We start from the raw sequence: 27,474 nt of genomic DNA on the forward strand, positions 1-27,474 counted from the left end.
GAAATAATCCCACAGTCACATGGGAATTCAGTGTATAATGGATGGCATTTTAAATCTGTGGGAAAAAGACTTGTACTTAATGATGAGAGAACAATGTAACCATTTATGAAAATTAAATGAACAAATAAATCAATGGAATGCACACTTTAAAAATGCTACTTTCAGCATAAAGAACAAGGTAAAGTGTCAGCATTCACATGTGGTACGTGGAGTAAATTCGGACACATGGCTCAACACTAAGGCTGTAAATGATGAGGGTGTGGCTTTGTTGCATGGCATTGGGGCTGTCTGCTTACAACGGCCTCTATGTAGGATCAACGTTCAGCGGCAGATGGAGTGGTGGGGAAGGTGAGGCCTGGCAGCTCAGCGTCTAAGTGGGCGATACCGCTGCTCAGCTCGGCCTCCCATTTCTGGGCATGAAGCTGAGATGGTTGCGAGTTAAGTACTTTTCTTAGAGTTGTTTTGAGGCAAAAATCCCATGCTTATTAAGAAAAAGTATGTTTTCTGAAGCAAATATTTAGAGAAAGGAAATCTTATGGGTTTATCTTATATCTTTTAATATATTTTATTTTTTCCTACAAGAAGGCTTTTTTCCCCAGTGTTTATTTTACCTTTGCGTTTAGAACTGTCGTTACCTATAGGTAGAATTTATGTTGGCTCTTATTTTTACCTGGAGATAGCCTCGCTTTAATGGTTTGTTTCCAAAACGGTTTTTTTTTTTTTAAAGATTTTATTTTTTTCCTTTTTCTCCCCAAAGCCCCCCAGTACATAGTTGTATATTCTTTGTTGTGGGTCCTTCTAGTTGTGGCATGTGGGACGCTGCCTCAGCGTGGTTTGATGAGCAGTGCCATGTCTGCACCCAGGATTCGAACCAACGAAACACTGGGCCGCCTGCAGCGGAGCGCGCGAACTTAACCACTCGGCCACGGGGCCAACCCCCAAAACTGTTTTTTAAAATCTTTTAGTATAAAGGAAGCTAGATGACTTCATTAATAACTGTAGAATGCTAACTTCTTTAAAGTACCTGGAATTATTTTGTTAGTAGCATGCAAGTAATTTTTTAATTATGTACTTATGTTCCATTTTAATCATTATTTTCTTGTTTTCTTAACTTCACCTGAGTCTCAGAGTTCTTTAAAGTATATTAACTATTCATTAATCTTGATCCTATGGAATCATTAAGGCTTCCTTTCCTTTCTCCAAAAAAAAGTGTTATAGTCCATATACTTCACTTTAAGTAGGTGTAAACTATTGTGGTGCTAATCTTTTCTTTTTGAATATTTATTCTGTTTCTCACAAAATTTAATTTTAACCTTTTATACTGTGACAAAACTTTCATGGACTTGATGTGGGAAAGGAGCTTGAATTTGAGTTCCTAACGTGAAAGGGGCTTTACATCTATCCCCTCACAAAACCCTGACCCTGCTATGTGGCGTGGTATAATCATCCCTGTCACTGCGGCCGTGCAAGTAGGAGATGTCCTCTCTGTGTCACTGTTGAGACCCCTGAACCTTGGAATAGTTAAGCAAATTGCTCAAAGTCACGTTACTCCTAAGTGACAGGGCCAGAAGTAAAGCCAAGGTTTTCCTGACTCCAAAGCTTTTGAGCTTCTGACTACACATTGTTTTCATTACGCAAGGGATTTAATAAATATTTGTCGAACGAAGCAATGGCAGAGACCCTGAGAGCTTTCTGTCGCTGAAGCGTGTCTAGGTTTTGTATCTACTCCTGTGTTTGTTGACTGTTCACTGTGTCGCAGGCACTCTGCCCTGAGCCTTTGCTATTCTTTGTAGATACTCAGACTTTGGTCGCTTAGTTTCCATTAGGGTCAAGAACTTTTAATTTCTATTTTCTGTTTTTATTGTCGAGGTTGTTGCTTTTGTTTTGCAAATCAGCCCTGTGACAGACTCTGAACCTGAACTGTTGAGGACGTAATTCTAGGTGGAGCCAGTGTTAGCCTGACAGGCTAGGTAAACACCTGAATGCTTACTTTGATCGGAGTTGAACTCTGTGCTCTGAAATGAACCTACTTGCTGAGTTTTTCTAAGATTTAGCAAGGGGAAATAATAAATCGTTGTGGTTTTCTGTTCTCTTTCAGCTTTCAGAAGAATTATTAGATAAATGGCTCTCCTACCCAGAGTCCCAGCATGTACCCCTCTCCCAGCATATGCTTGGTTTTGCTGTGAAATCTGTTACACAGATGGTAATGGGTAGTACGTTTGAAGATGGCCAGGAAGTCGTTCGCTTCCAGAAGAATCATGGCACAGTAAGTCTAGGGCCAAATTAAAATTATTCTTTCATCACATTGGATAGTTGAATAATGCAGACTTTGCCTCTCAAGATGAAAGTTTAAGATTCTGTAGTATAGTTTCGTTGTTTTGGGCTAAAAGCAACAGTGCAAGCAATGATAATTGTCTTTTTAAAAATTACTTTTTTAAGCTCTTACTTTTTGAAATTTAAAAAGTGGAGATGACTAAAGAAATTTTCTTTTAATATTTAGCAAATATGTTATAATACTGAATTCTATAATAAAGAGAAAAAACTGTATTTAATAGACTAGACTGTGTCCTATATAAAAAGAAGTTAAAGCCAGTGGAACATTAAAATGCTAATAAAATGCATGTGATTTGAAGAAAGCCCAATTCAGTTTGAAATTCATTTACTGTGTGCCTTTCGTAGATTCACATATGGAATTTATTTATTATTTTCTATTTTTATCAATGTCAACATTAATTTATTTGGTTCAAATCATACTTAGGTCATTTACCGCATTTTGGCTCTCTGAGAAGTTTATTGCTTATTTTATTCAAATCTATAAAAACAAGTAAATAATCAAGATAATGTGTTTAAAAAAAATCACTAGGAACTGTGGCTTAACACCCTGTCACTGTTTAATATTATACTTTTTCCCATTAAAATGGTTTTATTAGTTGTGTTTGATGATTAAAAAATAGACGTTTCTTCTAGAACATTCATATATTCAGGAGCATAAAAATAAAAGTGGAAAAATCACTCTAAATTCTACTTCCTAGAGTAAACTGCTCTTTGTACCCAGGCGAAATAAATTGGTTAGGGAATTCCTAAAATGTCTTCAAATTTTAATGGAGAATCAATTTTTGACTCAGTTGAGAGGTGATGTTTTTTCATGTTGGTGAGACAGCATTTTTTAAAGGAAGACCTCCACTATCATTCCCAAGATTTTCTTCTAAGCTGCTGTTACCTGTACCTATTTTATACTGGCATTTTCTTTCTCTTCCTTTTTCTTTCTTTCTTTGTAACTCAAAATAGAAATAATTTCCAACTTACAGAAAAGTTGCACCTACTACAAGGAACCCCCACTGCCTGTACCCAGGGTCGGCAGTTGTTTACATTTTGCCTCATTTGCTTTTGTCATTCATTATCTGTCTTTCTGTCTATTCATCCATCCGTCTGCCCATCTCTCTATTCATTCCTTCCCCCATTACCTGAACCCTGTGACAGTAAAGTGCAGATTTTGCCTCTTTTCCCCTAAATTCTTCAGTATTTCCTAAAAACAAAGATGTTCTCTTATATAGACAACATAGTTTTCAAACTTGGGAAATTTAACATTCATACACTAGTATTACCTAGAGCCCATATTCAGATTTTGGTGGTCAGACCTCTTTGATGTGGAACAGTTCCTCAGCTTTTCTTTGTTTTGTGACCTTGACATTTTTAAAAGTACCGGCCAAGTATTTTTTGAAATGTCCATCAATTTGGGTTTGAGTAGATTCAGATGATGTATTTTTGGAAGGAATCTGGTATTTTCTTAATGCTACCAGAAGTTGTTAAAGGAAAGTTTTCAGACCATAAGCATAACTTAAAGTCTTTCCTCAAATGATCTTTTGATGTCTGAAACACCAAGGGGTTGCTGTTGTCCAGTCAGGCCGCAGGAGTAATAACCAGTTGTGACTGCAGGGACAGTGACTTCTGCCCCGTCACTGCCGCTTGGCTGACAGCAGTGGAGAGGTGGCATCAGTGTAAGGTGCACGCCCATCTCGCAGGTGTTGGACTGTGAGGAAATGTACATGCCATGTTGAGTTGCGTACCGCTTCAGAACTGCCCTCCCAAACCATTGTCTCAGTTATCTTCCCCCAGCATTAGTGTGCTCTTTCCTTGTGCTTTGACGTGTAGAATTATTGATCCTTCAAATATTTGCCTACCTAATAAGTGGAAAATGATATTTCATGATTAAAGTTATTTTTTTACTGTTTGTGAGGTTAAACTTCATTTAATATTTTTGTGGATCTCTTGTATTCCTCATTTGTGGGCTGCTTTCTCACGTCCTTCACCAATACTTCTATTGTTGTGTTTCTTTTTCTTACTGATCTGCAAGAGCTCTTAATTTTTATCTCTAGTTTTCATTTGCTTTCATTTTTATTTATAGTGCTTTTTAAAGAAATATTATTTTAAAACAATTTTAGGTTTACAATAAAATTAAGAGGAAGGTACAGAGACTTATATACCCCATGCATCTACACATGCACAGCCTCCCCGTTATCAACATCACTCACCAGAATGGTACATTTTTTGCCAAGGACGAACCTACATTGACAAATTGTCATCATGCAAATCCATAGTTTACCTAAGAGTTCACACTTTGTGTTGTACATTCATTGGGTTTGGACAAATGTATAATGACATGTATCCATCATTGTAATATCGTACAGAGTATTTTCACTGCCCTGAAAATCCTCTGTACTCTGCCTATTCATCTTTTCTCCGTCCCCCGGCTCCTGGCCACCACTGATGTTTTTATTGTATCCATCGTTTGGCCTTTTCAAGAATGTCATGTAGTTGGAATCATACAGTACGTAGCTTTCTCAGATTGGCTTCTTTCACTTAGTAATATGCATTTAGGGTTCCTCTATGTCTTTCATGGTTTAATAGCTCATTTCTGGGTTTTTTTGGCGAGGAAGATTGTCGCTGAGCTAACATCTCTTGCCAGTCTTCTTTTTGTTTGAGGAAGATGGTTCCTGAGCTGACATCTGTGCTAGTCTTCCTCTATTTTGTATATAGGACATTGCCACAGTGTGGCTTGATGAGCAGTGTGTAGATCCGCACCCGGGATCTGAACCCGTGAACCCTGGGCCACTGAAGCGGAGTGTGCGAACTTAACCACTACACCACTGGGCCAGCCCCAATAGCTCGTTTCATTTAGTGCTGGATCGTACTCCATTGTCTGGATATAACAGCTTATCCATTCACCTACTAAAGAACATCTTGGTTGCTTCCAAGTTTTGATAATTATGCATCAAGCTACTGTAAACATCTGTGTGCAGGTTTTTGTGTGGACGTAAGTTTGCAACTCCTTTGGTTAAATACCAAAGAGCATGATTGCTGGATCATATGGTAAGAGAATGTTTAGTTTTGTACGAAACTGCTTTTGAGGATTCTACTGATGTGTCCTCTAGCTCAGAGATTCTTTCCTCAGCTGTGACCAGTGTATGAATAAGCCTATCAGAGGCATTCTTCTTTTCTGTTATAGTGTTTTTGATCTCTAGTGTTTCTTTTTGGTTCTTTCTTAGGATTTCCATCTCTTTGCTTAGGTTGCCTGTTTGTTCTTGCATGCTGTCTGCTTTATCCTTTACCCAAGGATACTTCAGAGCCCTTATTAATATTAATCATAGTAGTTTGAAATTTTAATTTAACCATATTAATCATAGTTGCTTTACTTTCCTGGTCTGGTATTTCCAACGTCCCTGCCTGGTCTGGTTCTGATGCTTGCTCTGTTTCTTCGAACTGTGTTTTTTGCCTTTTGGTGTGCCTTGTACCTTCTTCTTGACAGCTTGACATGATGGACTGGGTAGAAGAAACTGGTGTAGGTAGGCTTTAGCGATGTGGCGGTGAGGGGTGGGGAAGGGGAGGTGTTCCACAGTCCTGCGAGTCCGTCTCAGTCTCTGAGTGAGCCTGCGCCTCTGGACTGTGGGCCCCACGAGTGCTTCTCAGTGTTTTCTGCCCCGTGAGGTGGGACAGGATGGCTAGAGTGGGCTGGAGTTGGGTAATTCCCCTCCCCCACGTGGAAGGCTAGAGCTGCCTGGAGTTGGGTATTTCCCTGCCCCGGGTCAGTTAGGCTCTGATAAGACCCCAGCAGGTCCGGCTCTGTTGACTAGTTTCCCCTGAGGGCGGGCCTTGTTGAGAACACAGTGCTTGGCCTCCCCCTACTGGAAGCCTGAGGGGATTTTCCTTCCATATTTGCTGTGGGAACCTGGTCAAGCTCCGGCAGGTAAATCTCACAATATTTTGGGGAACCCCCCTATAACTCAGTCCCCCTGGAGTTTTTAACTCCCAGAGTTGTGTGCACTGAACCTCCAGCAGTTTGTTAGTACGGTTTGGGTGTTCCTGCCCCAGCGCCGGTTCCTAAGCTGGTTTCCACTTGTGAGTCTGTTCCAGTAAGATGGGACTCCCTGTTTTCTCCTGTCTCTCCAATCTTGGGGGCCTCAGTTTGCCCCGGGTCCACCCATGTGTTAGGGGTCCAAGAAGAGTTGTTGATTTTTTCAGTCTGTTCAGGTTTTCGTTGTTGCAATGGAGTAGCTAAATGCATTCAGCTTTTTCATTATGAATTTTTTCCCTGTGCTGTGTCATGCTTAGAAATTCCTTTCTCGCTTTGAGTATAATATAATGTAATAATTACTAATATAAATTACTAATTAATATAAATTATATATAATATATATTATAAATTATATGAAATATAATTATTATATAATTAATATAAATTACCAATATAAATTACTAATATAAACATTTACTGCACATTTTTGCAGTACTTTTTTTTTCTGAGGAAGATTTCCCCTGAGCTAACATCCATTGCCAGTCTTCTTCTTTTTTTTGCTTGAGGAAGATTAGCCCTGAGCTAACATCTGTGCCACTCTTCCTCTACTTTTTCCCACAGCATGGCTGATGAGTGGAGTAGGTTTGCACCTGGGATCCACACTGGTGAACCCTGGCTGCTGAAGCAGAGTGCTCGGAACTCTAACCTCCCGGCCATGGGGCTGGCCCCTACAGTACTTTTTATACTTTCATGTTTTACATTTAAGTAATCTGAAAGTTTATCTTTGTTAGGTAAGAGTTGAGGACTCTTAACTGTAATAATAATTTTTCAAATATTTAGCATTGATTAATAAGTGTTATGTTCTTTCCTCAAGTTCTTTTAGAACTTTTGAATAATAAACAAGTTAAAGTTTTTTCAGGAGCTAATTACCCAATTTTGAAATAATTGGAAGCCTATTCCATTGTTTACTATCTCCAAACCTTTGACTAATTTTTAACTTTTTTCTGGATCTCAGCCAGTGCTCACCAATATCACAGGTGAAGTAAAAATATGGAATTCCCTATGAATTTTATTTATCCACTGGTGCAATTATAATAAAAAATAGAGAATTGGCTCTATTGCCATGTTCTTTTCCTCCCCATTCCTACTCCTAATAAGAAAAGGAACTTTTGACTTTCCAATTATAACTAATTTGCAAGTGCCTTCACTGAAATTATTAAAATATAGTTGTGCCCTGTCCTCAGAGACTACGTAGTAAATGCTTATGCAGCCCACTTAAAAGGTAGAGCTTCTCAGATCCCTAGGTGAGACAGGAGTGCCTCATTTATTAGCTTAAACTGCTCGGTATTATCTAGAGAGCCTACTTATCAGATAATAGGTATGTTTTCCTATTTTCAGGTTTGGGCTGAGATTGGAAAAGGCTTTCTAGATGGATCACTTGATAAAAGTGCAAATCGGAAAAAACAATATGAAGATGGTAAGTTTTGCCACTCTTAATTTTTAATAAAGACAAAAGAAAGTATGCCCCAATTTTAGCAGGGTTATCTCTGAATCATGAAATTATAGGTCATGTGTGTTTTGTCTGTGTTTTTCTCCTACGTTTCCTATAACGAAAGTTTTTCTTTTCTTTTTTGCTAAGGAAGATTCTCCCTGAGCTAACATCCATGCCAATCTTCCTCTGTTTTATAGTGTATGGGCTGCCAGCACAGCATGGCTGCTAACAGAGTGGTGTAAGTCCATGCCCAGGAACTGAACCCAGGCCACCGAAGCAGAGCACACTGAACTTAACCACTAGCCCACCAGGGCTGGCCCCATGAAAGTTTTTCTTAAACAAAAAAGAGGACAAAGCAGTGAGTTAGTAAACAAAACTCTAGCACTTGCTGCAGAATGAAGGTGCTGTGGAACTGGTACAGCCTACAGCCTTGATGAAAGTAAGGGTAAATCCTGGGAAAGCGATTTGATGATATATATGAGAGTCATAAAATAATGGATCAGATTATCTAAAAGAAGAAAATATTCATGAGTATTTTTTTTTTTTTTGAGGAAGTAGCCCTGAGCTAACATCTGCTGCCAATCCTCCTCTCTTTTGCTGAGGAAGACTAGCCCTGAGCTAACATCTGTGCCCGTCTTCCTCTGCTTTATGTGTGGGATGCCTACCACAGCATGGCTTGACAAGCGGTGCCATGTCCGCACCCAGGATCCCAACCGGCAAACCCCTGGCTGCCAAAGCAGAATGTGCAAACTTAACCGCTGTACCACTGGGCTGGCCCCTCATGAGTATTTTTTATAGTGCTATTTCTACAAGTAGAAAACCAGAAATAATCAAATTGTCCAACAATATAGGAATTAGGAAATAAGGAAATAGTATCAACATGATTAAATATTCTATAGATATTTGTAAAAAATGTAGCAACATAAAAAATTCTTGCCATTTTGAGTAAATTTGGCATTGGTTACAACATTGAAAATCTACACAGAAAAATAGCGAATTTAGTTTAAGATGTCTCCCCTAAATTTTTCTCCCTCTTTTCTTTTTGTTCTGTATTTTCTGCCAGTAATTTAATGATTGTAATGCTTTAATATGTTTATTCTGAGCTGCTTCACTTTCTTTTTTGGAAGTAGGCTGGGTAAATTAAAATACATAGGCTGCATTGGAATAATGGATTATTTTCCATATATAATAGTATTACTTCCTGGGATTCTCTTCCTTTATTCTTTGAACGAGTGTTTATTGGGGCCTGTGTGTGCTAGGCAATATTCTATGTACAGGAGACAAAAATCCTGTCCTCATGGGGCTTCCCATTCTAGTGAGTCCCTTGATGTCCCAACATAAGTCCAGAAAAACCAATTTACTTGACACATTTTCTGGTATCTTGTTTTCATCATCATTCTGATCGTCTTGATGCATGCGTTTGGATTAATTCCCCTTAAAAAAAAATGTGTTTCACAAATATTGGTTCAATTGATATAAAATGAAAATTAATTTGTATTCTTTGATTCTAAATAGAAGTAGATTATCAAGCATAATATGTTCGTTGCACTGTCACATGGGCATAGATCAGATTTGAGCTGTCATTGAAAATGACTATGTTTTGGTATTTATATGAGTGGGATCCTGTGGCTGGATCAGTGCTTCCTTTGTTTAGGTGAGTAATTCTCAACCTGGTCTATACATTAGAATCACTTTGGGAACTTAAAACGAAAAAACTGGAGATCAGGCTCTATCCTAGACCAGTTTATTCAGAATCTGGGATAGAGGTGCCCTGGGCATCAGATATTTTTATAAAAGCTCTCCACACTATTCTGATGTGCTTGTAGGGTTGAGTATGTACCACAGTAGTTCCCAAATTTTACTACACATTGGATCTTTTAAAAAACATTGAAGCCTGGCTTCTACTCCTAAACGTTCCGATTTAATTGGTATGAGGTGTGACTTATATTTCTTATGTTTTACAGTTTTTTAAAAAAAGGTTTCTAGGTGATTCTGTGTAGCAACGTTTGGGAACCACTGTATTACAGTATTAATAGTTTCTCATTTTAATCACTAATGTGTTATATTTATTCAATTCTATAAATATTTAGTGAGGATCTATAATATCCTGGTATGTTTTTGGTGCTGAGGAGATGTCAGTGAACAAAACAAACAAAAATTCCTGTCCTTGTGGCACTACATTCTAGTGTGAAGAGGCAGGCGAGAATCTAAGTAAGTAAACTGAATAGTGTGTTAAAAGATGACAAGTGCTATGGAGAAATTAAATCAGGAAGGGGAATGGGGAGTGTTCGGGGTGGGGAGGTTGTGATTTTAAATAAGGTTTTTAGGAAAGGCCTCATCAAGATCAGGTGACTTGAGCAAACACTTGCGAAAGATAAGGAAGCCTGTCAGTGCAGATCATGTGCATATCCGCATAGCCAAAGGAAGTGTATTCCACGTTGAGGAAAAGCAATTGCAAAATCCTTGAGATGAGATTCTTCCTCACCGGGAGGTACAACCAGGAGCTGTGTGGCTGGAGTGAAGTAGTCAGAAAAGGAACAGAATGAGATGAGGCCAGAAAGATTGAGGGAGGGACAGATTTTGTCCAGCTTGTAGATCATTGTATGACTAGGTTGTTACTATGAGATAGGAAACCACTGGGAGGTTTTGAGCAGAGTTATGATCTGAGTTATGTTTTTAAAGGATCACTCTGGCTGCTGTGATAGATTATAGGAGCCCAGAGCAGAAGCAGAGAGAGTAATTAGGGAGCTGTTATGGGCTAGGACTATGTGGCAGGCAGCAGGAAATATAGAATGAAAAAAAGAGTAAGGGAGAATAATTCTGTATTTTGAAGACAAAACCACCAACATTGGCTGATAGATGTGGGTTGTAAGAGTGAAGGAGTCACCAAGGTCATTGGAAAATAAAGTTATTAGGAAATAGATGGGGCATACTGTGGGAGAATCCAGTTTTGGGGGGAAATATCAAGAGTTCAGTTTTGGATGTGTTATTTATTTATTTCTTTAAAGATTGGCACCTGAGCTAACAACTGTTGCCAATCTTTTTTTCCCTTCTTCCAAAATCCCCCCAGTACATAGTTGTATATTTGTTAGTTGTGGGTCCTTCTGGTTGTGGCATGGGGAACGCTGTCTCAGCATGGCTTGATGAGTGGTGCCATGTCCACGCCTGGGATCCGAACTGGCGAAACCCTGGGCTGCCGAAGGAGAGCGTGCGAACTTAACCACTTGGCCATGGGGCCGGCCCCCTGTTTATGTTGTGTTTAGTATGCTTCAGACCTCCAAGTGGAGATGCTGAGTTGGTTGTTAGATATATGAGTCTAGAGTTCAGGAGAAAGATGTCCTGACTGGAAATATAAATTTGGGAGTGTTCAGTACGTAGATTGTATTGAAAGTTTAACACTGGTGATCACCAAGGTAATGAATGTAAATAGAAAAAGAGAAGAGGTCCAGAAACTGAGCCTACAGACCTTGGACATACCATTGTTAAGAAATTTGAGAGATGAGAAGGAATCAACAAAGGAACCTGAGGATGAGCAGGCAGTAAGTGGGAGGAAAGTGTGGAATCCTGGGAGCCAAATGTGAAAGTGTTTCCTGGAGCGTAAGCGATCAACATGGGAACTGAGAAGTGCTCTTTGGATAATTTTATTGACTGTTGGATATCAGTTATTCTGTATCTTTTAGATTTCAGAAATTTGCTTTTTTGATGATTTCACATCTGTTTCTGACCCCAAATGAGTGATGCGTGACTTGGGAGAAGAGTGGAGTTGAGGACAGAATTTAGAAGGAAGGTGGATGATACCAGGGAAGACGGCTGTGTGGGTGGAGGCCTCTAAGGTGCTGGCATTGTTCTGCTTCTCAGCCTGGGTGGCGATGTTGAGGATATCTGCTTTATGATGATTCCTTAAATTGTGCATATATGTTTTATGTACTTTTTTTGTGTGTATGTTAAATTTAGCAAAAAGAAAATAGATGTTTTAAATGTAAATTAGCTTTTTTAAAATTGTTAATTACTACTCTTTTACTTTTGGAAGTTTTATTCTGCACATAGTAACATTGTACAGAAATATTAGGTCAGCACAGCTGGACCAGGTCAGAACAATGGCCCCCACCAATGTCTCAGTTTCCAGAGAGGTCCCTCCTCTCACCAAGGTGCTCCCAGAGCCCACCAGGTAAAGTATCGCCATAAGCACCAAGTGAGCAGATCAGAGTACAGAGCCTGGCTGAGAGAATGTGGTGGCCTCTAGACAAGATCCTATGCTGATATTCATGACAGCTGAAAGATCTGATGTGGCAACTCCCAGTCTGCAACACCAAGGGGTTCACCATTTCCTACCCTCTTGCCTATAACCCACTGGCATATTTAACTGTTTCAAGATTCTGTGTTCTCCTTAAGATGGTTCTTTTGGACATTAATCAGCTATCTGTCCCCTTGCTAGCAAGCTGTAATAAAAAGTCCTTTCTCTCCAAAAAAAAAAAAAAGAAATATTAAAAATGTTCAGTCTTCACAAGGGCTTATATTCTCAAATCTTCTTTGTTTTTCTTCTTTAAGCCCTTATGCAATTGGAATCTATTTTAAAGAAAATCATAAAAGAACGAAGAGGAATGAACTTCAATCAACATATTTTCATTGACTCCTTAGTACAGGGGAACCTTAATGACCAACAGGTGATGTAATTGTTAAATGTTTATCAAATAAAATATAATCACACATGTATAGAGTGTGCTTTTTATTCAGTTTAATCCAGATGCCCTCCTAGAATTCAGTGGCTTCTCTTTTATTGTACATCATCCATAAATAGTACAAGAATTTAGCTCCTATTTTTTTAGCTCTTTGAAGCAGCTGTATATTATTTAATATTTGGGTAAGCAAATATTGGACCACAATTCTCTGATCATAACAGAGGAGGACAAGTATAAACCTTTATCGCCTAAGCTGCTCTACCTGTGTGGCCAGGCATGGCAGCCTGGCTTCTTCCCAGTGTATGTCTGTCATCCCTAGCACACTGCTATGTGGTGTTGTCAGGCAAAGGACAGGACTATAGCCATTATTGCCTCACCTGTTCATTGTAGGAATCTTCTGTCCCACTCGACATGTGCAAGTCTTCATAGACAGAATTGGTTTCCAGGTGTATGTGGGTGCAGAAATCGAATCAGGCTGAGGGCACTGGCAGACTCTCCTCTGTCCTGTGGCTTTGTTGCTGTCCCAGGCCAAGCCGGAAGGATAGAGCTGAGCCAGTTTGTTTGCAAAAATGTGTCATGAGCCAATAATATTACCGATAAGTGTTTACTGCATCGAGGAGGCAACGCAATATTTAGGTTGGTTATTTACATTATTTTAAAATTTTTTTCTGAGGGAGAGTAGCCCTGAGCTAACATCTGTTGCCAATCTTACTTGGTTATTTACATTATATAGATGTTTTTTAAGTGAAAAACATCATAAAGAAATAATGCACTTTTTTCCTTTCCTTGACCATAATTCTATACTCTAGATTTTTTTAGCGTAAGGCATAATACGGGACACCTTATGTTTCACCCTTTCTAAACTGAGTTTTGTTTCCTAGATCCTAGAAGACAGTATGATATTTTCTTTGGCCAGTTGCATAATAACTGCAAAATGTAAGTATAAATTGATTTCTTTTTGAGATAGATTATAAAATATACAAGGGTAAAGCTATTCTAAAATAAAGGTAACACTCTTTGCAAGACCTCTTTATAACTTCCCTTCCCTCTTCTTTTTACTCTTGTTTGAAACGCTCTTGTACACAGGTACCTTTTTTTTTTTTTTTTTTTTACCCCAGGTGCTCTGTGCCACCTCTGAACATTGCCATAAATTTCTTGACACAGTTTATGGATTGTGAATTCTAGTTAGTGGCTTTAAAATGAACTGCCATTGACACCTTTCCAACCGGAGCAGTGAGCTTTTCAATTTCCTGCTGCGGCTTTTCGCTTTGACTCCAACCCGGTCTCCTATTGTTAAGGTCTACCAACAGAGGATATAGGCCACAGAAAGCATGATTTAAAAGAATTCCTCTTTTGGTAGAAATGAAGGTGATTTTTATTTAAAATTCTAAAAGGTGTGACATGTTTCTAAGTTTCCTTACTGGTTTTTAGTTTAGCAGAGTACCATTCTTTCATACAGTGTTAATAAAAATTTGTGTATATCCGTAAAAATACACTAATATAAAATGCTGAAAGAAGTGTTAAAACATGAGTTTAAAATCCAAAAAAATTTATTTTTACTTGAAGCATTTCATTTCAAATGGTAATTAAGGAAATTTTCTTAAAAACAGTACAAATGTAAACTTCCCATAAATTTTTCTTCTTTGTAAAATTTTTGCTATCTAGAGATGTTGAGATGTTGTCAATTAAATGGAGTTTAGGTAAGTTAAAATACTACAAAATAATACAATACAATACAATACAATAGAAATAATACAAAAATAATATATTGAACCTTTTAAAGAAACAACTTGTTTAAAAATTTATTACATTAAAATATATCTTTGCGAAAGGCCTTCAAAAAGTCTGACTCGTGCTCTGGATGCCATAAAAAGTGATCATTCCAAGGTCGAATTCATATTTTAATCTTATTTGCAGTTTTGGGGGGAATTTTCAGAGTATGGCTATTTCTTTGCATATGGGTTCATTGTTTTTTAAGGCATCTCTGAAGTTTCTGAGTGGCAGACAGCGGGAAACCTTAATTAAAGTCCCCCCCTGCTACTTATTAGCCTTGAGCAAGATACTTCCTCTGTGTTTTCTCCTTTTCTCCAATACAAGTTCAGTTCTGGACGACCTCCCCAAGGTATCTTTCAACTATAAAATTGTGTCTTGGTTCAGTATTGTAATTAAAGAAAGTTTACTGGCTTAAAATCACATTTTTAAGCTATCCTAGTCGTACTTTTTAATAGAGTTCTACAAAAGAACCAGTGTTGGAGATTATTATGCTTATACAGTTATATTAATTTTAAGTGATAATATAGTCAAATAGGGTATATGAATGCCTACTGTATGCAAATCCTTGTGCTAAATCTTTCAATATTGTGTATTACTGTATATTGTTGTAAAATTGCATACATATACGTATGGCACACTGCACAAGTTTTCACATCACTGGTGAAATAGAAATTCGGCAGTTCACTCGAAAGCCATAATAAAGAAGCGTATGCAGGAAAATGTTACAGACAAGGAGTTACTCATGTGCTCTTTATGAACTCTGGATGTGAGTAAATTATCAAAATAATTGAGTACCAGATAGCTATTGATTTTATTGATGATACTATTTAGTGTAGAAAGTGAATTATGTCTTTTCCAGGCACAGGAATTGGATAATATGTGACTTAGGCAAACATTAGAAAAAAATTAACTTTGAGACAAATTTAAGTCAGCACTTAGCTCAGGAAAAGGGTAATTGATAAATAGAGATAGAAATTACTAAACATTTTAAAATGTACTTGACGTAGAAAATGTAGAGCTGTAGATAGAGTCATCTCAAGCATAATCTAGGGAGAGAGGCACTCTGTATCTGGGTGGTTCCATTCTTTTATAGTTGTAATACCAGTGGTTCCTAAAGGAAACATAACTACTCTGTTTCCTCTGTTTTATGTTCATCATGTAATTTTCTTACCTTTTCATTTCCTCAGTGAATATAATCCATAAGCCATTTTAAGTAAAAGTAAGCCATAAGCTAGTGATTTTCCAATTTTGGTGTTCATTAAAATAATTCTGGTATTTGTTAGAAGTACAGACACCTGAGCCCCACCCTAGACCTAATGAATCAGAATCTGTGGGTGTGGGATCGTGCCATCAACCAGCTCCCAGGTGATTTTTGAGAACCACTGTCCTAAGGAATAACCACTCCCAGTTCTTGTAATGGTGTGTCTACCCTTACAAGTAAAAATTTAGAATATTGATTTATAGGTAAATCTCCTGCTCCTTTGATTTGTATGAGTCATTTCATTAGGGCTTCTGAGTGCACTGATAAATAAAGTTTTTGATTTTATAGTGTTGAGTAAACCAGACAATCCATCACAGTCAGCAGCATTTTAACACTCCCCCAGGTGTGAAGTGTCTTTATTATCATTACTCTTTTACCTAAGGCAAAAGGCATTAAGTCGCTTCAGTTACTTGCCAGTTTTAAGAAAGAAATCGTCTACATTGCACTGTCTCTTTTTGGGAGTATTCTATATTCATGTTCTATTTAATGCATTACAAATCCTGTGAACAATCATGTTTTATTTTTTAGTAGCATTTATGTATCTTCTATCAGAAAAAAAGGAAAATAGCAAAAAAAAGTAAGATTTTTCTTATTCTGTACTCAAACTATGAATTAGCTATTTCCATTGTTATTAATATGACTTTTCACTTAGTGTGCACCTGGGCAATCTGTTTTTTAACCACCTCTGAAGAAGTTCAGAAAAAATTATATGAAGAGATAGACCAAGTTTTTGGGAAGGGTCCTATTACTCCAGAGAAAATTGAGCAGCTCAGGTAAGAATACAATAAAAGGAAGAGGAGCTCATTAAAAACTGGTTTAACTATCTAATTTAAAGCTAATGCTAATATCTAGGAAAGCTAAATATTTTTGTAGTACTTAAAATATTTACATACAGATTTTAATGGGTAATTTAATTTGCTTTTTAAAATCATAAAGTAGTGGGAAACCTTTGCATTAGCTTATATAAAATAGTATGAGTGATGTCAAGTAAGTGGAACCCTCATAACTGCTTGGTGGGAATGCAAAATGGTACATCCTGTTGGGAAACCATGTGGCAGAATTTTATAAAGTTAAACACACGCTTACCATATGACCCAGCAATTCTACTCCAAGGCGTTTACCCAAGAGAAATGAACACATGTGCATGTGTCCACACAGGGACTTGTTTGCAAACATTCATAGCAATATTATTCATAACAGCAAAAAACTGGGAGCAGTCCAGATGTTCATCATCTGGAGAATAGATAAATCATGTTATATCTGTACTGTGGAATATTATCAAGTAATAAAAAGTAACACAGTATCAATACATACAATAACATGGATAAATCTCATTATTTTAAGTGAAAGAAGTCAAACACAAAGACTGCCTACAGTGTGATTTCATTTAGGTGAAATTCTAGACAAAGCAAATCTGTTGTGATAGAAAGCAGATCACTGGTTGTGTGGGGCCCGGAATGGGAGGGGATCACATTACAAAGGGGTGTGAGGAAAGTTTTTAGGGTGAGAGAACTGTTCTATATCTTGTTTGTGGTTGTGGTTACACAATTGTATGCAATTACTAAAATTCACAGGTAAAATAAGTGATTTTTTTATGTGTAAGTAATACCTTAGTTAAAAAGATTTTAAAAAACAGCAGCTATGATTGCTTAAGGGGTCGGAGTCTGAGACTGGGTAGCAAGCAACCCTACCTTGGAGCATCTTTCAACTAGTATAGAAAAGAAGATAGGGACACAGCCTTTGGAAAGAACTTAAAGCCATGGGTTTCACAAGGACACTTCTGTTACAGGTTCTTCAAAATGTTGGAAGTTTTATTTATTTGATTATTTATTTAATTATTTTTTTGCTGAGGAAGATTAGCTCTGTGCCAGTCTTCCTCCACTTTATGTGTGTGCTACCACAGCATGGCTGACGAGTAGTGTAGGTCCACGCCCAGGATCTGAACCTGCAAACCTGGGCCGATGAAGTTGAGCATGGTGAACTTAACCACTACGCCATGGGGCCTGCCCTGGAAGTTTTATTTAAATTTAATACAACTATTTTTAATTTTAAAAGTAATACATACTTTTCTTTTGAAGTTTTTGTAATACAGAAGTGTATGAAGTAGGTGGCGAAGGTCTTTTGTAAATGTCGCGTTAAGAGATAACAATTATTAACTATCTTTACTATTTTTCCAGATTTTCTCTATGCTATACATATGTATTTAAAACAAAAAATTTAAAAACATTTTAAAGTACAGAACATGTCTTAAGTTCCATTTTTTCTCTAAATATGTTGTGGACAGTAGTCTTACATGTAGCGACTTCACCACATTCAGTCAGTGATCAAGTTCTGTTGATCCTAATCTCCATACAACTTCCAGCTGGAAGTTTAGTTTTAGCTCTTTCCATGGCCCCCACTCTGTCCACACCACCGTCAACTTGTCTGGGGTATTTCAGCACCCTTGGATCTTGCCCTGCTCCAGTCCTTTCTCCAGATGGCTCCTGGAGCCTGTGAGTGCACACCGTAGTCACTTTGGGTGCTTTAAATACAGATAACCTGGGACCAGTCCCAAACCAACAATCTCTGGGCGTGAGAAGGTGTCAGAACCTTCTCAGGTGATTCTAATGTGTAGCTGAGTTGAGAATCACTGTGCTAGTGACCTTTCTGGATCTGAGGAGTCACATCTAGTCAGGTGACTCCCCAGGTTAAAATCCTCCAGTGATTTCCAGTTGCCATTAGGGTAAAATTTAAACTTGCTAGCCTAGCCCATGAGGCTCTTCAAGAGCTAGGCCTTGCATTCCTCTCCCACCTCACCTCTTACTACGCGGCCGCTTCATACCCTGCGATTCACCTGCACTGAAATGCTTGTTTCTTCAAAGGCGCAGCACTCTTTCTCATCTCCCGGCTTTTGCAGCCCCTTCTTTGCATAGATTCTCTTTTCGTCTCTCCTCCAGCTACCTGCAGGTTTTTGCAGGTCTCAGCCTAAGTGTTTATTTTGCGCCAAGTCCTTTCTCTGATGAGGTGCTCCTGGCCTGCGTCCCCAGCGCCCTCCACTTCCTGGATCCTCGCACTTACTTTGCAGCTTTTTAAATTGTTCTTTTTTTTTTAGAAAGTCTTTTTTTTTTTTTTAAAGATTTTATTTTTCCTTTTTCTCCCCAAAGCCCCCTGGTACATAGTTGTATATTTTTAGTTGTAGGTCCTTCCAGCTGTGGCCTGTGGGATGCCACCTCAGCATAGCTTGATGAGCAGTGCCATGTCTGTACCCAGGATTCGAACCAGTGAAACCCTGGGCCTCCGAAGCGGGGCACATGGACTTAACCACTCGGCCACAAGGACCGGCCCCTAAATTGTTCATCCTTAATGTCCCTTCCTCTCTCCCTTCCCTTGCCAACTAGACTTTGAATTCCTTTGAGAGTATCTGTCTTGTTCACTGTTGTAGCTCAGTGTCTAACGTAGTAGGTACCCAATAAATATTTGTTCAAAGAGGAAAGGATGTTTCCTCTTTTGTTTTTGTTGTTTTTAGATATTGTAAACAATCAACATTCCTATGCTTACATCTTTACTAATATTTCCAATTGTTTCTAGTAAGGGCCTAGAAATGAAATTATTATTTAAGGATATATGCACTAGTTTAGTGTTTATGATTAGTGGCTATGAGGTAAGACGGACATGGGTTTGAATCCTGTCAACACCACTTACTTGCTCTATGATCTTAAACAATTGCCTCATTTTTTAAATCTGTAAAATTAGAATAATAGTAGCATCCATGAGGTTCTTACAAGGATTAAATGAGATACTCCATAGAAAGTATTTCACAGAACTGGCTTGTGGCAAGATTTCAGAACGTTTAGCTTTTATTCTTCTCATTGTGATGCACATTAATATTTTATATTTATTGCCAAGTTACCCTTCAGAAAGGTTGTACCAATTTATACTTCCACCAACTGGATATGAGTGTGTTTTTTTTCATTTTTTGTTAATATTGTCTATTGTCACTCTTTTTCATCTTTGCTGTTCTGGCAAGTAAAAAAAAAAAAGACTGCTTTGATTGGCAGTCTTTCCATTGTTAATGAGGTTGAGTATCATTTCATATATTTCCAGGCCATTTGTATTTTTTTGTGAACTGCTTTTTTATATTCTCTGTCCATATTTCTATTGGGATGTTTGATTATTTTAAGTATGGATTTTTAAAGAGCTTTTATACATTAAGGATATATTTACTGTGAATATTTTTCCTAGTTGTCTTTTAATTTTATTTATGATGATTGCAAATATTTAAAAAAAATTTCTGTAGTCAGATTATTTGTGTTTTTCTTTATGGTTTCTGGCATTGTGTCAATATTTTTATAATTTTTGAGTAGAATTATAAAAATTTTGTTTTGAGTTTTCTTCTGTTTTTATTTGTTTGAATTTTTACCCACCTGGACTTTATATATTTCTAATCTATAACATATTTTTATTCAAGCAAATAGGAATTATGATGTGACTATTTCAAATTAGGAAGGTTATGAAAGTTGTTGAAAGACATTTTAAAATGTATGTACATTTCAGACTGCCTCTTCCAAAGTAAAGCTCTTCAAAAAAAATTTTTTTAACAGATATTGTCGGCAAGTGCTTTGTGAAACTGTTCGGGCTGCCAAGCTGACCCCAGTTTCTGCTCGGCTTCAAGATGTTGAAGGAAAGGTTGACAAATTTATTATTCCTAGAGAGGTAGGGAACATTTGGTATGCTTAACTCATTCGCTTACTCTTTTCAACTCTTTTAGTGTGCATTTTTAAATTTTATTGTTTAAAGTGTCCAATAAATGCTACCTATTATTAAATCAAAGACATAATTGTTTTAAATGGGAAAGTACTATATGCTTATTTTAAAGTTCAAACAATATAAAAGAAAGGCTCCTTTCCCCATGAGTACTACTGTTAATAGTTTAGTGTGTATTTTTGTAGGTCTTTTTCTGTGTATGTATATTACTCTGTGTGTCTGTATGTATACACATACATGTGTATGTATTTTAAAACTGAATTTATACGTGAAAAGTTTCTCTTCATGTATTGTTCTTTAATTTTCTTCTTTTATTGAGTGCATGATGGCTATGAATACAACTGGCACTTAAAACAGATTCAACTCATTATTTTAATGATGCATAATATTCCACTGTATGACTGTACCGTGATTTATTGAAGTAGTCCCCACTGATGGAAATTTAGATTGACATTAATTTTTTTCTTATTACAAATTATATGCTTGTACAGGTATTGGGTAGAGCCTTGGAGATGGAGTTTTTTTGGGTCAAAGTGCATATGTATGTTAAATTTAAATTGCCCTCTAAAAGGCAATTTATATTTTTAGCAACAATGTATGAGAATGCTTTTTTCTCCATATCCTTACCACCTCTAGATTTATGAACCTTTTGCAAATATTTTGCAAATCTTATATGAAAAATTCTCTCATTATTTTAATTTGCTTTTCCTTGATCATTGTAGAGATTGAGCAGCTTTTCATACATATATTAACAGTTTGTATTTCTTCTTTTGTGAATTATCTGCTTGGAACTCACTCTTTTTCTAGTTAGCTTATGTCTTTTTGTATATTATATGTACTAACGCTTCCAGTTTTATGGCAAATATTTTCTTCCAGTTTATTTTTATCTTTCACTGATGCTTATAGTGTATTTTGTTTTGTTTTTACTGGATGCAGGTTTTAAATTTTTATTTAGTTAAATCTGTTACTCCTTTATGGCTTCCAGACTTCGTGACATGCTTAGGGGAGGCCTTCCCCACCCTAAGGTCACCAGAGTAATGGCCTGTCTTTTCTTCTATTATTTTATATTTTTATTTTGTATTCATTATCTATAATATAAGAGCATTTAGGATGAGTTGGCTTTCTGGGAGTCATGTTGTCTCTTTCGGCCTTGATTAACTAGAGTAACTTTTTTTTCACAGACCCTTGTCCTTTATGCCCTTGGGGTGGTACTTCAGGATCCCCGTACTTGGCCGTCACCACACAAGTATGAAATATCTGTCATTGTGTTTGTGATGATTGATTCTTATGTATTTGCATGTTTTGCATCCTTTTCCAAGTTTTGAGGAGAAAATTCAATATGTGACAATGTTACAACAAAAGAAAGCCATTGCCTTCCTTTTGTCTTCTGCTCACTACTTTTCTTCATGAATAGGCCGTCTGCTGTTCTTTGTGTCCCCTGTTACCACTTCTGTCCTAAGCTCTGTCTCGTTACCTGATCTCTACAGTTGTCCTTTAATTTCAATGGTGTTTTGGGATTCTTTTGTTGGTAAGTAGGTATTGCTTATGTAATTTCTGTGTTTTCCTGCTGTTGGTCTCAATTACTAAGCTTTTAGTCGAATTCAGAAAATAGATGTTGTGTGTGTATGTGTTGTGTGTGAGAATGGCAAGGGAGGGGAAAGATGAAGAACAAAGCTACTACTGTTTGCCTCCTACATAGGCATCTAGTGAAATCTTCCTTAAAGAAATGGGTTAAGATTTACTGCCTCGGAAGAAGGTTATGTATTGAGTTGATTAGGGTAAGACAGCTGTGGGAAGTGCAGGGGGCGAGGCTGGCATGGTTGAACTACTAGGAAACCTACTTCTGGAGTATAAGGTTGGGGCTTATTGAGTGTTCCTGTCAATTTAGTTTTTAACATTATAATGATATTAAAGAAAGTCTGTTAATAAATGAAATAGATATACGTTGGTGGAAAAATGTGTACTTAGAATTATAAAAACCTAAAATTTCAAATTTTAAAATCTTTAAAAAAAATTCTCATGTGGGAAAATGCCAAGTTTTTGATAAAATTTAAGGGTAATATGAAAAATATTAGCACTTTGCTGGAACTTTTGACACTATTTCTATCCTCAAAACACTCAGAGAATCTAGGTTATAAATTGAAGATACTGAAAAGAATATATGCTAAAAATGTGGAAATAATTTTTAGGACTCAAATGTAATCAAATTTAGGAAATGTTAGTAATAATGTTGTATGCCAAGGAAAAGCTTTCTGAACTTGGGCACCTCCTTACCCATTCCTTGTGAAACGTCCAGAGATTCATTTTTGTCAGCACCTTGAGATGATCCTTGAGAGAGAGTTCACAGGAACAAAAATGTACATAGGTCTGAGATAGACCCTGTAAAGACAATTGATTAATTGCAGCTTAAATACAGTTGTCACACAGAGATGAAGAGATTGACTTTTTCCACTACACTTAATGCCCTCGAGGTCAAGGTAGGATGTTGCATATCTTTTTTTAATTTATTTTTTTGAGGAAGATTAGCCCTGAGCTAACATCCACCTCCAATCCTCCTTTTTGCTGAGGAAGGTTGGCCCTGAGTTAACATCTGTGCCCATCTTCCTCTACTTTATATGTGGGATGCTGTCAGCATGGCTTGATAAGCGGTGCATAGGTCCACACCCAGGATCCAAACTGGCAAACCCTGGGCCACCAAAGCACCAGAACTTAACTGCTGCCACTGGCCGGCCTCGGGATGTTTCGTATCTTTTTATGGCTGAATAGTATTTTGTTGTCTGGATGTACCAGAATTGGTTCAACTTTTCACTCACTGAAGGACATTTGGGTTGTTTTTAGTGTTTTGCTATTATGAGTGAAGCTGCTGTGAATATTTGGGTGCAGGTTTTTGTGTGAACGTAGGGTTTCATTTCTTTGGGATAAATGCCCAAGAGTGCGATTGCTGAGTCATATGGTTAGTGCCTGTTTAATTTTGCAAGAAACTGCCAGGCTATTTTTCAGAGATCCTCACCAGCAGTATTTGAGAGATTGAGCGTCTCTGCAGCCTCAGTAGCATTAACTATAATCACTATTTTTAATTTTAGTTCTAATAGGTATGTGGTGATATTTCATTGTGGTGGTCATAAGTTTTCTTTTTGAGTGAGTAACTGACATTAACTTATTCTCCCCCTAGAAAAATGTCTAGATACGATTTATTTACAAAAACAAATGTATTTGCATTATTACTGTTAACACATTAGCAGTGTTTCAGAGCACGAAACCCTGGGTCAAGTTCTACGATTTAAACGGGTGATAATATAAAAATTACTCTATACCAGATGGTGAAATATTATCAACTTTAAAAACCAGATTACAATAATATTCTCAACAGAAAAGGATGAAGGCAAACGTCAAAAACCTCAATATGGACTGGGACCAAGATGGTGACATAGCAGGCTGCTGAATTTCCCTCCTCCCACGGACACACTGAATCTTTAGCTACACGTGGAACATTTCCCTCTGAGAGAAATCTAGAAACTGGCTGAGTGACTCCTACACATTGGACAAATGAGGAAATATATTGAAAGGGTAGGAAAGGCTGAGAATCTTGACATAAACCCCACCCCCAGCACAGTGCCATGCAATTGGGAGGGAACCCCCTACTCCCAGCTTCTCCCTGAGGACCAGAGGGTTAGGACTGCACATTTATTGCCCCAGCTTTGAGGACTCACACCTGAGTGATGGGCTTCCAAAACACTTAGCTCTGAAAGCCATCGGGGCTTGCATTCATGAGTCCTACAGCATTGTAGCCAACAAAGAAGCAGCTCTTAATGGGAGCATTGTGGGAGCGTGAGTGCTCCCTGTGGCTTTTCTACAGTGGCTCAGTGCAGAAAAACACCCACCTCCCAGTCTTTCCCTGGAAGGAGGTTGACTGCATACTTTATGAGCTGCTGCCTGAGGGTCCAGCCTCTAATTAGCGCTCACCTAGTTACTGGCTGTGATGCCTCTGGAGCTGGGGGAACCAGTGGGCACGTCCCCCACCTCCTCCCTTGACTCCAACAATAAAATCAAGTTGTCAGCTTGATTTTGACATCTCCCTTGTGCACACATGTAGTGCCCCAACTTTTATGGCTGCCATCTGAGGGATGTGTCCCAAATCACCTAGCTCTGATAGCCAGAGGGTCTTGCATTCATAAGTTCCACAGAACTAGAGCAAACAAAGAAGCTATTGTTAACGAGCAAGCAGGTACTTCCTGTGGCTAGCCCCCAAAGTTCAGTACAGAGGGAGCAGGCAGAAATGCCCATCTTCTAGTCTTTCTCTGGAAGGGGTTTGACTGCATACCTCACAAGCTGCTGGCTGAGGGTCTGGCCTCTAATGACCACACACCAGGTGCTGACTGTGATTTTCCCTGGAGCCTGAAATAGCTGGTGGACACTTCTCCTACCTTCTCCTTCCAACTTGCACCGTTAATAAAGCCAACTTGCCTATACCTCTCAGGAAGGAGCTTGTCCATACATCTAGCAGTTCAGTTTTTTTTTTTTTTTTTTTTTAAAGATTTTATTTTTTCCTTTTTTCTCCCCAAAGCCCCCCGGTGCATAGTTGTATAGTCTTCGTTGTGGGTCCTTCTAGTTGTGGCATGTGGGATGCTGCCTCAGCGTGGTTTGATGAGCAGTGCCATGTCCGCGCCCAGGATTTGAACCAACGAAACACTGGGCCACCTGCAGCGGAGCGTGTGAACTTAACCACTCGGCCACGGGGCCAGCCCCGCAGTTCAGTTTTTATGGCTACCACTGAGGGATGGGCCCCCTCCCCTAGCTGTCACAGCCCGCAGGACTTGCATTTATGAGCCCACAAGACTATATAGCAAACAAAGAAACAGTTTTGAAATGAGTGCAGGAGCACCCCCTGTGGCTGTACACCTGGGCTCCGCACAGAGGGAACAGACAAGAACACTTGTCTCCCAGTTTGTCCTTGGAAGGAATTTAACTACATACTTTCTCAGCTTGTGCCTGGATAGTCCGTCTTCTAATCAACCTGCCTCTAAGTGCTGACTGTGGTCCTCTCCCTGTGGACAGCAACACACCTGGGCGTACCTTCAACTGCTGGAAGCCTCTGTGAACAAAGACAGCAGCTTGGACAGTCACAAAGGTTTGAGAGGCAACCAGGGGCCTGGGCTAGGCTAATTAATAAGATTCATCTACACAAGACTGCTCTCAAGACTAGAAGAGGTGACTGTTGTATCTAATATGAAGAAACCAACACAAGGAGTCACAAAAAATTAAGAAATGAGGGAATATGTTCCAAACAATAAAGCAAGGTAACTCTCCAGAAACTGATAGTAATGAAATGGAGATAAGTGATTTACCCAATGGAAAATTCAACGTAACAATCATAAAGATGCTCACAGAGGTCAAGAGTGCAGTGTATGAACAAAGTGAGAATTTCAATAAAGGGATAGAAAATATAAAAAAGTACCAAACAGAAATCACAGAGCTGAAGGATACATTAACTGAACTGAAGAATTCAGTAGAGGGGTTCAAAGCAGACTAGATGAAGCAGAAGAAAGGATCAGTAAACTTGAAGACAGGGCAGTGGAGTTCATCCAATCAGAGGAGCAAAAAGAAAAAAAATGAAAAAGAGTGAAGATAACTTAAGGGACTAAGGGGCACCATGATGCAGACCAATATACACATTATGCTTGTCTGAGAAGGAGAAGAGAGAGAGAAAGGGGTAGAGAAAGCTTACTCAAAGAAATAATGGCTGAAAACTTCCCTACCTGGGAGAAGAAACAGACATGCAGATTCAAGAAGCCTGAAGAGTACAAAAAAGGTGAATTAGAGAGACCCACACCGAGACACATTATAATTAGGTTGTCAGAAGTTAAAGACAAAGAGAGAATCTTAAAAGCAACAAGAGAAAAGCAACATGTTATATACCAGGGAACCCCCATGACACAATCAGCAGATTTTTCAGGGTAAACTTTGCACGCCAGAAGGGAGTGGGATGATATATTCAAAGGGCTGAAACAAAAAAAATTGCCATGCAAAAATACTCTACATGGCAGAATTGTCCTTTAGAACTGAAGGAGAGAGAGAATTTTCTAGACAAAGAAAAGCTAAAATGTTAAAGGGAGTTCTTCAAGCTGAAACAAAAGGATGCTACTTAGTAACATGAAAACATATGAAAGCATAAAGTTCATTGGTAAAGGTAAATATATAGTTAACATGAATAATATTGTAGTGGTCATGGGTAAATCACTTTTAACTGTAGTATAAAGGTTAAAAGACAAAACTATTAAAAATAACTAAAACTATAATAATTTATTAATAGTACACAATATAAAAAGATATAAAATGTGACGTCAGAAACATAGAATATCAGGAGAGAATATGAGAATGTAGAGCTTTTGTATGTGTTTGAACTTAAATTATCAGCTTTAAATAAACAGTTATAACTATAATATGTTTTATGTAATCCTCCTGGTAATCACAAAGGAAAAATCTATAGTAAATAACACAAAATATAAAGAGGAAGGAATCACAGCATCTCACTACATAAGATCATGAAATCACAGAAGAAGAGAGCAAAAGAGGAAGAAAGGAATAAAGGAACTATACATTGCTAGAAACAAAATGGCATTAGTACATCCATACCTATCAATAATTTCTTTAAGTGTATATGGACTAAATTCTCTAATCAAAGACAAAGAGTGGCTGAATGGATAGTATAACAAGACCTTACTATATGCTGTCTCCAAGAGACTTCAGCTATAAGGACACACACAGGCTGAGAGTGAAGGGATGGAAAAAGCCGTTCCACACAAACGGAAACCAGAATAAAGTAGGGGTAGGTGTACTTACATGAGACAAAATAGATGTCAAGCCAAAAGCTGTAATGATATAAAGAAGATCCTTAGTGACAGTGATAGTGATAAAGATAGTGATAAAGAGGTCAGTTCATCAAGAGGATATAACACTTGTACATATTTATGCACCTAACATTGGAATGCTTAAATTAATAAAGCATATATTAATAGATCTGAAGGGAGAAATAGATAACAATACAGTAATAGTAAGGGGTTTCGATACCCCGCTTTCGACAATGGGTAGAGCATCCAGACAGAAAGTCAATAAGGGAACATTGTATTTTAACCACACGTTAGATCAGATGGAACTAACAGACACAGGCAGAACATCCTGTCCAGCAGCAGCACAATACACATTCTTCTCACGGGTACATGGAACGTTCTACAGG

At 38.0% G+C, this 27,474-nt stretch overlaps 1 protein-coding gene across 7 annotated transcripts in view; it reads left to right on the top strand.

The window, feature by feature from the left end:
• The window catches only part of CYP20A1 (cytochrome P450 family 20 subfamily A member 1), a 55,332-nt gene that overhangs the window by 21,560 nt on the left and 6,298 nt on the right, over positions 1-27,474 (top strand). For 5 of the 7 annotated variants that reach the window (XM_070580856.1, XM_070580861.1, XM_070580857.1 and 2 more), the window contains 7 exons: positions 2,099-2,266; positions 7,691-7,769; positions 12,333-12,448; positions 13,345-13,399; positions 16,150-16,270; positions 20,078-20,189; positions 21,422-21,486. In XM_070580856.1, coding sequence (XP_070436957.1) covers positions 2,099-2,266; positions 7,691-7,769; positions 12,333-12,448; positions 13,345-13,399; positions 16,150-16,270; positions 20,078-20,189; positions 21,422-21,486 — 716 coding nt within the window. The remainder of the gene's footprint in view (positions 1-2,098; positions 2,267-7,690; positions 7,770-12,332; positions 12,449-13,344; positions 13,400-16,149; positions 16,271-20,077; positions 20,190-21,421; positions 21,487-27,474) is intronic. The other 2 variants (XM_070580860.1, XM_070580862.1) reach the window with 1 other exon arrangement.

The sequence above is a fragment of the Equus przewalskii genome, chromosome 17, assembly GCF_037783145.1.
Source record: "Equus przewalskii isolate Varuska chromosome 17, EquPr2, whole genome shotgun sequence".
NCBI classification, from domain to species: domain Eukaryota; kingdom Metazoa; phylum Chordata; class Mammalia; order Perissodactyla; family Equidae; genus Equus; species Equus przewalskii.